General features: G+C 41.7%; 5 protein-coding genes across 8 annotated transcripts in view; all 5 read left to right on the top strand.

Moving 5' to 3' along the window:
• Positions 1-14660, top strand: part of LOC128445521 (protocadherin gamma-A4) — a 248766-nt gene that overhangs the window by 94069 nt on the left and 140037 nt on the right. The gene's annotated exons all lie outside the window — the stretch shown is intronic.
• On the top strand, positions 1540-4227 carry LOC128446327 (protocadherin beta-16). The gene is made up of 4 exons (XM_053429346.1): positions 1540-2052; positions 2672-2677; positions 3346-4101; positions 4189-4227. The coding sequence occupies exons 1-4, from the start codon at positions 1669-1671 to the stop codon at positions 4225-4227; spliced, it is 1185 nt and encodes a 394-aa protein (XP_053285321.1). The 5' UTR covers positions 1540-1668.
• On the top strand, positions 4757-7555 carry LOC128446325 (protocadherin beta-16). The gene has a single exon (XM_053429344.1). It carries the CDS (start codon positions 5060-5062, stop codon positions 7553-7555), a length of 2496 nt encoding a protein of 831 aa, XP_053285319.1. The 5' UTR covers positions 4757-5059.
• On the top strand, positions 8351-10981 carry LOC128445528 (protocadherin gamma-A2). Its single transcript, XM_053428281.1, has one exon. The coding sequence runs from the start codon at positions 8528-8530 to the stop codon at positions 10979-10981; it is 2454 nt and encodes an 817-aa protein (XP_053284256.1). The 5' UTR covers positions 8351-8527.
• Positions 11965-14551, top strand: LOC128445529 (protocadherin beta-16-like). The gene has a single exon (XM_053428282.1). It carries the CDS (start codon positions 12104-12106, stop codon positions 14549-14551), a length of 2448 nt encoding a protein of 815 aa, XP_053284257.1. The 5' UTR covers positions 11965-12103.

Below are 14660 nucleotides of genomic sequence, written 5' to 3'. Positions count from 1 at the left end.
TTGCCATACACCATGCTTACAGTAACAGAAAATGTGTACAGCACAATATACTGTCAAACAATAAGCACATCAAAACTAAAATTTGGCATAGTGAGATATGACCTTTTGAAGGTGATCTATGTAGTTGTGCTGAACCATATGGGCTATTTTGCCAATTGCACTTAGAGCTCTGAGAATGTCATTTCTGTTTCGTGAAATGAGCCAAAGCAATTGAGAAAAACTGTAAACTTACTGTGTGATTGGTGATCAGGTGTGTGAAACTCAACCTTGATTACTAAAGTTCTAGTTGCACCTGAAAATTAAGCCAATGATCCAAGATATCCTTATTACAGTATATACCATGATGTTTTTCATGGTATTATGTGCCTGTACGATTTTGACAGTGGAGTGAACTATTGTGCAGGTGATGATGTACACAATGAAATTATGCCAACATGTTCTGCAGAGAACAACCACTTGACTGAGAAGCGACAGTCAGTTTTCACCAGCAATATATATTCAATTGGTAATTGGGCTAACTGAAGGCAATTGTACCTAACCGTTTGCAAAGGTGTTCTAAATCATTTGAAATTTGTGCAAGCTGTTGGAAATTGTACTTGTCCTTGAAAGGATGTGCTAATACAATTGCAATTTGATTAAAGGAATGAGATATTCCAATCTGTTGTGAACAAGTGCCCAGTGGTTTGGAGGTTTGCACGTGTTGTTTTGAGAATGTCATTTCTGTTTCGTGAAATGACCCAAAGCAATGGAGAAAAACTGTAAATGAATGGTGATCGGGCTCCGGCTGGCTCTGTCCATGGTGCTGAAAGTGGGTTTTGCGCTGAGATATTGCCCGTTCTAAATACTTATACCATTACTACTGCTCTTACGTCTGGTACTACTCGAGTAATAATAATAATACATATAATAACACCTTATAGGGTAGCAAATAATAACAAATTGTTGCTAAATATTCCTTGCAAACTAGTATTATATTGCAGTACTTTGTTCATAGAGCCAAATTGTCTATTTATCTGTTTAGTTCTTTTTTCCATTCCTGAAGATACTCATTGCTTCCCTACTGTTCTTTTATAAGGACAAATACACATTTTAATGACATCACACAAATTTAGGATGATTAAATACAACTCCTATAATATAAAGAGCAAATAACGTTTTTACCAATCACTTATTTGCACCCTCTTATTCCTCTTTTTTTCCGTTTCTTTTCTATTAGATTTCTTTTTTTAAAGATTGAGGCCCATTCATAAAACTGTAAATAGATCTTTCATATTCAGTAATACTTGATCATTCTCCGAGGGGAAATCTTATTGGCTGTACAAAATGTACATTACCTATAGAATTTGAATTTGCAATCATACACGTGTGTTTATTTAAAAGAATATCATCAGAAAACTCATGATATAATGTCTGGTTATACAATGTTCATGTATTATCCTCTAAGTGACGCTGTTGTCTGGTAAATCAATTCAACCTTTCATTGTGGGGCAGTGTCGTTCCCTCCCCTGTCACTGCGTTTTTACAGGCGGAGATGATCTGCGTCTCCTACGAACTGGAGTTCTTACACGTTTGATTTCGATTCAAACGCTAATAGAAATCAGTCTGTAATATTTGCGATTTTCTCATTGAGTTGAAATCTGCTTTGTTTTGCTCAGACGTCCTTTTCACATGGCATTTATAGAACATCATCGAGAGGGAGGACTAAAATGGCGATTACGAGGGGCGGTTTATGTATTTATGTTGCAGCTTATTTTTCTTCTTCAAACGGAGGGACAGATCCGATATTCGATCCCAGAGGAGATGAAGAAAGGGTCCCTTGTTGGTAACATCGCACAAGACCTGGGTTTGGATTTAAAAAGGCTTCGTTCTGGTCGGGCCCGCATCGTGACCGGAGAGAGCATCCAGTACACCGAGCTGAAGACAGACAAAGGGACCTTGGTCGTGAATGAGCGAATAGACCGAGAGCAGCTTTGTGGTGACGTGACACCGTGTAGCTTTACCTTTGAGATTTTACTGGAAAGCCCCATGGAGCTGCACCCTGTGACCATAGAGGTACTGGACGTAAACGACAACGCTCCCACTTTTCAAAACAGCCATCAGGAATTTGAAATAAGCGAATCAACCGCACTCGGCTCCCGTTTTGTTTTGGGGAGTGCGGACGATGCTGACGTTGGGCCAAACGGGCTGCAGAACTACATTTTAACCCCCAATGACAACTTTGCGTTGAAACAGAATGTTTATCCGGATGGCAGTAAATATGCTGAAATTGTGCTTCAGAAATCATTAGACCGAGAAGAACAGCCACGCCTGTCTCTGAAGTTGTTGGCAGTGGACGGAGGAAATCCACAGAGATCCGGTACAGTAAATATAGGTATAAATGTCTTGGATATTAATGATAATTCTCCTGTCTTTAATCAATCGATATATAAGGGAACTGTAATCGAAAACGCACCAAAGGGTACTCCCATTTTTACCGTGAATGCAAGCGACGCAGATAGCGGTTCAAACGGCCGAGTAACGTTTTTTTTCTCAAAGTCAAAAGCAGGAATAGCTGATTTGTTTAACATAGATGAGGCTACAGGGAGAATTTATGTGGCGAAGGAAATCGATTTTGAAAAAGACAAAAAAATTGAGTTCAGAGTGGAAGCTAAAGATCAGGGAGGACTAACAGATTCAAGTAAAGTTGAAATTGAGGTTATAGATGTAAATGATAACGCTCCGGTCATTAACGTTATGTCATTCACAAGCTCTGTTTCGGAAGACTCGCCTGCTGGTACCACCATCGGCATAATTAATGTTAAAGATGCTGATTCGGGTGAAAACGGTCAAATAAGGTGCTCGATCGAAGGCAGTGTTCCTTTTAAAATTAAATCCAACGTGAGAAATTATTATGCATTGTTAACTGATGCCCCATTAGATCGTGAACACCTGTCAGAGTGGAACATCACTGTCATTGCGTCAGACGCCGGATCTCCTCCCCTATCAACTAAAAGAACGTTTTATTTAAAGGTCTCGGATGTCAACGACAATGCCCCCGTATTTCCAAGAGGTCTTTACAGTGCTTTCATAACAGAGAATAACTCCCCCGGCGTTTCTGTATTAAGTGTTAATGCTAAAGACCCCGATGAAAACCAGAACGCTCGTGTTTCTTATATTTTGGAAGACTGTGAGATTGGTGGATCTCCTGTTTCTAAATATGTTTCCGTTAATGCTGAAACCGGAGTCATTTGTGCGGTTCGTTCATATGATTATGAGCAAATCAAAGAACTGATGTTCGTCATCAAAGCTCAGGATGGAGGCTCTCCTCCACTCAGTAGCAACGTGACTGTGAAAATACTGATCCAGGACCAGAACGACAACCACCCTCAGGTTCTGTACCCAGTCCAGACTGGTGGCTCTCTGGTGGCAGAACTGGTGCCTCGTTCAGCGGATGTGGGCTATCTGGTCACTAAAGTGGTGGCTGTGGATATGGACTCTGGACAGAATGCCTGGCTCTCCTATAAACTGCAGAAAGCCACAGACAGGGCGTTGTTTGAAGTGGGCTCACAGAATGGAGAAATAAGAACTATCCGTCAAGTCACTGATAAAGACGCAGTGAAACAAAGACTGAGTGTTATAGTGGAGGACAACGGGCAGCCCTCTCGTTCAGCTACAGTCGTTGTTAACGTGGCGGTGGCGGACAGCTTCCCGGAAGTGCTGTCGGAGTTCACTGACTTTACGCACGACAAGGAGTACAACGACAACCTGACTTTTTACTTAGTGCTGGCTCTGGCTGTAGTTTCCTTCCTCTTCATCACGTGTGTAGTGGTTATTATCTCAGTGAAAATCTACAGATGGAGACAGTCTCGCGTCCTGTATCACTCCAATCTCCCTGTGATTCCATATTATCCACCACGTTACTCAGACACTTTGGGGACAGGGACTCTCCAGCACGTGTACAATTACGAGGTGTGCAGGACGACTGACTCCAGAAAGAGTGACTCTAAATTCGGCGGAGCTGGTAGTCAGAACGTGCTGATAATGGACCCCAGTGCTACAGGGACGATGCAGCGGATACAGAATGAAAAGAGCATCCTGGATGAACCAGACTCTCCTCTAGAGGTGAGTTAAATAATTGTGCTCGCTGCTTCGCTTTCTCTGTCTAATTTTAAACATATATCAATTAATTGAGTACACTGTTGCTCTCAGAACCATGGACAGCACGACACTGTCCATGACCCGATATAAATACTGACCATGTGAACATCATTATAGATTGAGCATCGGGAAGGAAATGCTCCTCATCTAAGTTTACGAACACTGCTATTTAATTATATGTTGTATTACAAATACTTTATGGAGAAAGTAAGGCTGCATTAGCGATAACATATATTGTGTGGTTTGCGCCAGTTTGAATTATTTATTTTGGTATGTCGATATTCTGTTGTGAAAATGGTGAATCTTGTAATAACAAAATGTCATCGCTGAGAAGAGCATTACACAGCATTAAATTCCAACTCCTACTTCATCTTTATAAGTAACTGTCAATCACGAAATATTTCAATTTAGAATACACTCTCTTAGATAACAATTAGTTTTTAAGCTTTTTATTACCCACTTGGTCTGTTATTTGTTGTGTATAATCCCACGACCTACTTTTACAATGTATTTGTTTTAGTACAAATACTGACTTTGAACCCGTTTAAATTTCCCAACATAGTAAAATCAGTCTCATTGGAACATGTACATGTGATAGAGATGTGTTCAATTTGTCTATTTATGAATCATAGCACTGTTGTCTTAGTCTCGTTTTACTTCCACTATTTAGACTCTAAGCGACGCTGTTGGTCAGTCAAATATATTTTTCATCTGTTGTGTCGTCATTCAGTTCATCCCCTGACTGATTATACAGTGAAAGAGGCTCTCTGTGTTTCGTCGAGGTTTGGTGCGAACATGGACTCACGGACTTGCACATGAACGTTGAAGCCTTTTTTTGGATTCAACCAGGAAACATATATATCTGAATCATCTTCACCGTGACATTGGTCGGATATAAATCTATCGTTTCTTTGTGGTCGGGATGGCATCTGGAGGAGCTCCAATATTCTTAAGATGGCCATCTTTTTGTGGACTGCGACAACAAACAGGACTGTTTATGTTGCTGCTTCATGTGGTTTGCATGGTAGGTGGTCAGATTCGTTATTCTATACCGGAGGAGTTGAAGAAAGGCTCGGTGATCGGTAATGTGGCGCAAGATCTGGGTTTGGATCTGAAAAGGCTCCGCTCTGGGCGGGCCCGTATCGTGACTGGTGAAAACGTTCACTACACCGAGCTGAAGACAGACAAAGGGATTCTCGTCGTGAATGAGAGAATAGACCGAGAGCAGCTTTGCGGAGAAGAAACTCCTTGTAGCTTCAGCTTTGAGGTGATTTTAGAGAATCCAATAGAACTGCATAGAATAATTGTTGAGGTTCTGGATATTAATGATCACGCTCCCATTTTTTCAAACCAAGATAAACCTATCAGTTTCGAAATAAGTGAATCAGCGGTAGTGGGGGTTCCGTTTCCACTACAGAGTGCAGAGGATCTTGATGTGGGTCAGAACGCTTTGCAAGATTATGTTTTGTCGCCAAACGACAATTTTATTTTGAAGCAACATGCCAATCCAGACGGAAGTAAATATGTTGAAATGGTGCTCCAGAAGCCTTTAGACAGAGAGCGACACCCACATTTCTCTTTAAAGCTAATCGCAGTAGACGGAGGAACACCACAGAGATCTGGCACAGTGAATATAGATATCACTGTGTTAGATGTTAATGATAATGCACCAGTGTTTAACCAGTCGGTGTATAAATCTTCTGTGACCGAAAACACGATTAAAGGCACCCGCATTGTTTCTGTAAATGCCACAGATGCAGACAGTGGTTCAAATGGACGTATTTTTTACAGCTTGTCTAAAATGAAAGGAAGCACAGCAGACATATTCGCTATTGATGAAAACACAGGGATAATTTCTGTGTCTGGTCAAATAGATTATGAAAAAGACAAAAAATACGAGGTGAGAGTAGAGGCAAAGGATCAGGGTGGTTTAACCGGGACTAGTAAGGTTATAGTCGATGTAATGGATGTTAATGACAATGCCCCAGTTATAAATATTATGTCATTTTCTAGTCCGGTATCTGAGGACGCTCGTCCTGGTACAACGATTGCTGTCTTGAACGTAAAAGATGCAGATTCTGACAGAAATGGACAAATAAAATGTTCTATTGATGCTAAACTTCCGTTTAAAATTGAATCCTCAATAACAAACTATTACAATTTAATCTCGGATCAATACTTTGATCGAGAATCCGTGTCAGAATACAACATAACAATAACAGCCACTGATTTAGGGATTCCCCCGCTTTCTAGCTCAAAACAATTACATCTTAAAATCTCTGACGTAAACGACAACGCACCAGTATTTGACAAACGCAGCTATTCTGCTCATGTCACTGAAAATAACTCCCCTGGATTTTCGATATTTGCTGTCAGAGCGAAAGACAATGACTGGAATCAAAACGCCAGGATATCGTATCTTCTAGAAGACACACAGGTCGGTGGTAGTCCCGTTTCTTCTTACGTGTCTTTAAACTCGGAAACTGGAGTTCTTACTGCGGTTCGCTCCTTTGATTATGAGCAAATTAAACAGCTTGAATTAGTGGTGAAAGCTCAGGATGGAGGCTCTCCTCCACTCAGTAGCAACGTGACTGTGAAAATACTGATCCAGGACCAGAACGACAACCCCCCTCAGGTTCTGTACCCAGTCCAGACTGGTGGCTCTCTTGTTGCTGAACTGGTGCCTCGTTCAGCAGATGTTGGCTATCTGGTCACTAAAGTGGTGGCTGTTGATGTGGACGCTGGACAGAATGCCTGGCTCTCCTATAAACTGCAGAAAGCCACAGACAGGGCGCTGTTTGAAGTGGGCTCACAGAATGGAGAAATAAGAACTATCCGCCAAGTCACTGATAAAGACGCAGTGAAACAAAGACTGAGTGTTATAGTGGAGGACAACGGGCAGCCCTCTCGTTCAGTTACAGTCGTTGTTAACGTGGCGGTGGCGGACAGCTTCCCGGAAGTGCTGTCGGAGTTCACTGACTTTACGCACGACAAGGAGTACAACGACAACCTGACTTTTTACTTAGTGTTGGCTCTGGCTGTAGTTTCCTTCCTCTTCATCACGTGTGTAGTGGTTATTATCTCAGTGAAAATCTACAGATGGAGACAGTCTCGCGTCCTGTATCACTCCAACCTCCCTGTGATTCCATATTATCCACCACGTTACTCAGACACTTTGGGGACAGGGACTCTCCAGCACGTGTACAATTACGAGGTGTGCAGGACGACTGACTCCAGAAAGAGTGACTGTAAGTTCAGCGGAGCTGGTAGTCAGAACGTGCTGATAATGGACCCCAGTTCTACAGGGACGATGCAGCGGATACAGAGTGAAAAGAGCATCCTGGATGAACCAGACTCTCCTCTTGAGGTGAGTCAAATAATTGTGCTCGCGTTTTCGCTTTTTTTGTGTAGTTCTTAGACATATATAACGTCATTGCATTGTACAGTGTTACTTTCAGCACCATGGAAAGCACAACACTGTGCAGTACACGATAGAAATGCTGATCGTGTTAAAATCTTTACAGATTGAGCATCGGGAAGGAAATGCTCCTCACCTTAGTTTACACGAACACTGCTCTCTACTTATATGTTATATTGGGGAAATACATTGGCAAATTCATGCTGCATTTGTAATAACATATACTTTGTTGTTTTGCGTCAGGTGTGGCTTATTTATTTTGTCATGTCGATGTTCTGAAGTGAAGATGGTGAATCTTCTAATAATACAATTACATCGCTGGATAAATAATCACAAAACATTAAATTCCAACTCCTCCTTAATAATTATAAGTTACTGTCAATCAGGAAATTATAAAATTTAGAATGGACACTTTATCATAAAGATTTAATATTTTTAGGCTGTTTATAACCCACTTAATTATTTTAACTGTACCATATATTGCACTGTAGGCAAATTGTTGCTGAGACTGGATTTTCTGTTATTTTTTATTCATAATTCTACGTTCTATTCTTATATTTTAGTAGTTTTAGGACAAATACTGAATTTGAACCTGTTCACATTTCCATATATGATCAAATCAGTCTCATTCGAACCTCTACATGTGATAGAGATGTGTTCAATTTGTCTATTTATGAGTCATAGCACTGTAGACTTGGACTCTTTTTACTTCCACTATTTAGACTCTAAGCGACGCTGTTGGTCAGTCAAATATATTTTCATCTGTTGTGTCGTCATTCAGTTCATCTCCTGACTGATTACACAGTGAAAGAGGCTCTCTGTGTTTCGTCGAGGTTTGGTGCGAACATGGACTCACGGACATGCACATAAACGTTGAAGAATTTTTTGGATCCAACCAGGAAACAAATATATCTGAATCATCCTCACCGTGACATTGGCCGGATATAAATCTATCGTTTCTTTGTGGTCGGGATGGCATTTGGAGGACGTCCACTATTCTTAAGATGGCGATCTTTTTGTGGACTGCGACAACAAACAGGACTGCTTATGTTGCTGCTTCATGTGGTTTGCATGGTAGGTGGTCAGATTCGTTATTCTATACCGGAGGAGATGAAGAAAGGCTCGTTGATTGGTAATGTGGCGCAAGATCTGGGTTTGGATCTGAAAAGGCTCCGCTCTGGGCGGGCCCGTATCGTGACCGGTGAAAACGTTCACTACACCGAGCTGAAGACAGACAAAGGGATTCTCGTCGTGAATGAGAGAATAGACCGAGAGCAGCTTTGTGGAGAAGAAACTCCGTGTAGCTTCAGCTTTGAGGTAATTTTAGAGAATCCAATGGAACTGCACAGAATAACTGTTGAAGTGTTAGATATAAATGATCACGCACCAGTTTTCCCCAAAAAAGACAAACCTCTCAGTTTTGAAATAAGTGAATCAGCGGTAGTGGGGGTTCCGTTTCCACTGCAGAGTGCAGAGGATCTTGATGTGGGTCAGAACGCGTTGCAAGATTATGTTTTGTCGCCAAATGATAATTTTATTTTAAAGCAACATGCCAATCCAGACGGAAGTAAAAATGTTGAAATGGTGCTCCAGAAGCCTTTAGACAGAGAACAGCGTCCACATTTGACGTTAAAACTAATTGCAGTTGACGGAGGAACCCCACAGAGATCTGGCACAGTAAATATAGATGTAGAAGTCTTAGATGCAAATGATAACGCTCCAGTTTTCAACCAGTCGGTGTATAAAGCTTCTGTGATGGAAAACACGATTAAAGGCACCCGCATTGTCACTGTAAATGCCACAGACGCAGACAGTGGTTCGTATGGGGCCGTTACTTACACCTTGTCGAACATGAAAGGAAGCACAGCAGACATATTCACTATTGATGAAAACACCGGAACAATTTCTGTGTCTGGTCAAATAGATTATGAAAAAGACAAAAAATACGAGGTGAGAGTAGAGGCTAAGGATCAGGGTGGTTTAATCGGGACAAGTAAGGTTATAGTCGATGTTATGGATGTTAATGACAATGCTCCAGTTATAAATATTATGTCATTTTCTAGTCCGGTATCTGAGGACGCACGTCCTGGTACAACGATTGCTATTTTGAACGTAAAAGATACAGATTCGGATAAAAATGGACTAATAAAATGTTCTATTGATGGTAAACTTCCGTTTAAAATTGAATCCTCAATAACAAACTATTACAATTTAATCTTGGATCAATACTTTGATCGAGAATCCGTTTCAGAATATAACATAACAATAACAGCCACTGATTTCGGGATTCCCCCGCTTTCTAGCTCCAAAAAATTGCATCTTAAAATCTCTGACGTAAACGACAACGCACCAATATTTCATAAAACCAGTTATTCTGCTTACGTCGCTGAAAACAACTCCCCTGGATTTTCGATATTTGCTGTCAGCGCGAAAGACTCTGACTGGAATCAAAACGCCAGAATATCGTATCTTCTAGAAGAAACACAAGTCGGTGGTAGTCCAGTTTCTACGTACGTGTCTTTAAACTCTGAATCTGGAGTTCTTAGTGCGGTTCGTTCCTTTGATTATGAGCAAATTAAACAGCTTGAATTAGTGGTGAAAGCTCAGGATGGAGGCTCTCCTCCACTCAGTAGCAACGTGACTGTGAAAATACTGATCCAGGACCAGAACGACAACCCCCCTCAGGTTCTGTACCCAGTCCAGACTGGTGGCTCTCTTGTTGCTGAACTGGTGCCTCGTTCAGCAGATGTTGGTTATCTTGTCACTAAAGTGGTGGCTGTTGATGTGGACTCTGGACAGAATGCCTGGCTCTCCTATAAACTGCAGAAAGCCACAGACAGGGCGCTGTTTGAAGTGGGCTCACAGAATGGAGAAATAAGAACTATCCGCCAAGTCACTGATAAAGACGCAGTGAAACAAAGACTGAGTGTTATAGTGGAGGACAACGGGCAGCCCTCTCGTTCAGCTACTGTCGTTGTTAACGTGGCGGTGGCAGACAGCTTCCCGGAAGTGCTGTCGGAGTTCACTGATTTTACGCACGACAAGGAGTACAACGACAACCTGACTTTTTACTTAGTGCTGGCTCTGGCTGTAGTTTCCTTCCTCTTCATCACGTGTGTGGTGGTTATTATCTCAGTGAAAATCTACAGATGGAGACAGTCTCGCGTCCTGTATCACTCCAACCTCCCTGTGATTCCATATTATCCACCACGTTACTCAGACACTTTGGGGACAGGAACTCTCCAGCACGTGTACAATTACGAAGTGTGCAGGACGACTGACTCCAGAAAGAGTGACTGTAAGTTCAGCGGAGCTGGTAGTCAGAACGTGCTGATAATGGACCCCAGTGCTACAGGGACGATGCAGCGGATTCAGAGTGAAAAGAGCATCCTGGACGAACCAGACTCTCCTCTAGAGGTGAGTTAATGTAGCGTTGTTTCTCTACCCATAATCCCCTTTGTTGATTTATGTGCATTAATGATCAGTCGTGCACCATATCCTAATTTTCAGCACCATGGAAGGTATTTTTTGTAGGGTTACTGCTTCTGTGCTGACATTCAAAACTTCAGATTAATGGCATTTTGTGATGATATAAAATTTCACAGACACATTACCTTTGTGTTGTTTAACACACAGTGAAAGGTCGATGGGTGAATAATTACTATTTTTCGTTAATGTAGTCTCTTTACTTGTTTTGCTTTTACTTATATTTGTCAAAAGTCTAGGACCATGTCCTCATTTCAGCACTATTGAGAGCACATTCATTTGTACTGTGCACTAGGGTTGCTGCTGTGCTGATATTGACATTGAAGATAACACCTTCCATTACTATAACATAATTTTGATCTGTTATAAAAATTCCGACACATATTGCTTTGAATGAAATGCGTTTGTTTACTTGCAGCAATAACTTGCTGAGTTGTTGACAATTATACATGTTCCAGTACAGTGTCTGTAGTGTAGTGTTTCTCCTGGAAAGCTAGATGTGCATTGAATCGTGATTGTTTCTTTTGTGTTTTTACTATTTCATTAAAATCATATTTCTGGGCAGCAAAAAAGATACTCCCCTCACTGCTTCAATCACCACATCGCCTTTTCTTTCCCACCACTTCCTGAACTATTGCAGTGGTTTATATTTAAGTGGTAACTTGATTAATCTTGCTTTCCAGTACTGGTAAGGTTTATATTTCGTGAATTTAACGTGTTGAAATATCTCTCCAACCACATTCAATAAAATTTCCCTGAAATATTTATCTGCTGCATGTTGTTACTTGTTTTGAACTGTAAGAGACGCTGTTGGTCAGTCCAATATAATCTTTAAAACATTGCCAACCAGTCCCCTCCCTTGCTCTCTACAGTGGGTCTTCAGAGAAACGGGGATAGTGAGCATTATGTGGGCTGACATTCGAGAGGAGGACTCGCATTAACGGACACATCCACAAATACAGTTAACTTGAAGAACAACATATTTCTTCTTCAGAGGATTGTTTCTTGCTTTAAACCTCGTGCTTGGACCATTGTGGATAATATTTTCGTGTTTTACTCGCCATGGCATTTGGATTGCGACGCTACGCACGGTGCGTAAAATGGCGCTTTGGCTGCGAACGGAGCTGTCAGCTTCTGTTCTTCCTTTTTTGTCTCAACGATATTGTCAGTGGTCATATCCGCTATTCAATCCCAGAGGAGATGAAGAGGGGCTCTCTTATCGGCAATGTAGCCCAGGATCTTGGTTTGGATCTGAAAAGGCTTCGCTCTGGTCGGGCCCGTATCATAACTGGAGAAAACAACCAGTACACCGAGCTGAAAGCAGACAAAGGGATTCTGGTCGTGAATGAGAGAATAGACCGGGAGCAGCTTTGTGGAGACGTGACACCGTGTAGTTTCAGCTTTGAGATAATTTTAGAAAACCCTATGGAGCTACATCAGATTACCGTTGAAATAACAGACATAAACGACCATTCCCCGACGTTTAAAAGAAATAGCATCCCGTTTGAAATCAGTGAATCGGCAAATGTTGGCTATCGGTTTCCTCTGACGAGTGCAGAGGACCCAGACGTGGGTGTTAACGGACTCAGAGAATACTTTTTGTCCGAGAATGACAATTTCATTTTAAAACAAAGTTCTAATGCAGATGGAAAGAAATACGCGGAGATGGTTCTTCAGAAGACATTAGACAGAGAGACAAATCCTCGTCTGTCTCTAAAGCTAATAGCTGTAGATGGAGGAACTCCGCAAAGATCTGGCACAGTGAATATAGATGTTATTGTTCTGGATATCAATGATAATGCACCTGTTTTCAATCAATCTGTGTACAAAGCTACAGTAATGGAAAATTCACCGAGTGGTACGTATGTTACAACTGTTAATGCTAGTGACGCAGATTTTGGGTCAAACAGTCTCGTATCGTATCATTTTTCAGACCTCAGCAGTGGTTTTGGCAATTTGTTCACAATAGATGAAAAAACTGGCATCATTTCAATAACTGGTGTAATTGATTATGAAAAAGACAAAAAATACGAGCTCAGAATTGAAGGGAGAGATCAAGGAGGTTTAACGGATTCAAGTAAAGTGATAATTGAAGTAAGTGATGTGAACGACAACACCCCGACTATTAGCGTGATGTCATTCACTAGTCCTGTGTCAGAGGACTCCCCTCCTGGAACAATTATTGGCATCATTAACGTAAAAGACCTTGATTCAGGTGCTAACGGACAAGTTAGTTGTAAAATAGAACAAAACGCACCTTTTAAGGTCAAATCTAATTTGAGAAATTATTATACATTAGTGACAGACACTGTGTTAAATCGTGAAAGTGCTTCAGAATATAACATCACTGTTGTTGCGTCAGATGCAGGAATTCCTCCTTTCTCAACGAAACGAACTTTTAATTTGAAGGTCTCTGATGTGAACGATAACGCCCCAGTGTTTTCACAAAGTGTTTTCAGTGCATTTATCATAGAGAACAATTCACCTGGTATTTCTGTTCTGACGCTCGTTGCGAAGGATCTCGATGAAAATCAAAACGCCCGAATATCTTATATTCTCGAGGATACGCAAATTGGTGGATCTCCAGTATCTAATTATGTTTCTGTAAATGCAGAAAGCGGAGTGATACATGCTGTGAGGTCTTTTGATTATGAGCAAATTAAAGAACTGGCTTTTGTCGTGAAAGCTCAGGATGGAGGCTCTCCTCCACAAAGCAGTAACGTGACTGTGAAAATACTGATCCAGGACCAGAACGACAACCCCCCTCAGGTTCTGTACCCAGTCCAGACTGGTGGCTCTCTGGTGGCTGAAATGGTGCCTCGTTCAGCGGATGTGGGCTATCTGGTCACTAAAGTGGTGGCTGTTGATGTGGACTCTGGACAGAATTCCTGGCTCTCCTATAAACTGCAGAAAGCCACAGACAGGGCGCTGTTTGAAGTGGGCTCACAGAATGGAGAAATAAGAACTATCCGCCAAGTCACTGATAAAGATGCAGTGAAACAAAGACTGAGTGTTATAGTGGAGGACAACGGGCAGCCCTCTCGTTCAGCTACAGTCGTTGTTAACGTGGCGGTGGCGGACAGCTTCCCGGAAGTGCTGTCGGAGTTCACTGACTTTACGCACGACAAGGAGTACAACGACAACCTGACTTTTTACTTAGTGCTGGCTCTGGCTGTAGTTTCCTTCCTCTTCATCACGTGTGTAGTGGTTATTATCTCAGTGAAAATCTACAGGTGGAGACAGTCTCGCGTCCTGTATCACTCCAACCTCCCTGTGATTCCATATTATCCACCACGTTACTCAGACACTTTGGGGACAGGGACTCTCCAACACGTGTACAATTACGAGGTGTGCAGGACGACTGACTCCAGAAAGAGTGACTGTAAGTTCGGCAGAGAGGGTAGTCAGAACGTGCTGATAATGGACCCCAGTGCTACAGGGACGATGCAGCGGATACAGAGTGAAAATAGCATCCTGGATGAACCAGACTCTCCTCTAGAGGTGAGTTAATGTAGCCTTATTTCTTTACCCATAATTCCTTGTGTTGATTTTTTTCTAATTTTCAGCACTATGGACAGCATTGTTGATAGGGTTGCTGCTACTCTTCTGGCATTCAGAA

The sequence above is a fragment of the Pleuronectes platessa genome, chromosome 8, assembly GCF_947347685.1.
Source record: "Pleuronectes platessa chromosome 8, fPlePla1.1, whole genome shotgun sequence".
In the NCBI taxonomy this organism is placed as follows: Eukaryota; Metazoa; Chordata; class Actinopteri; order Pleuronectiformes; family Pleuronectidae; genus Pleuronectes; species Pleuronectes platessa.
This window is presented reverse-complemented; position numbering and strand designations above follow the sequence as displayed.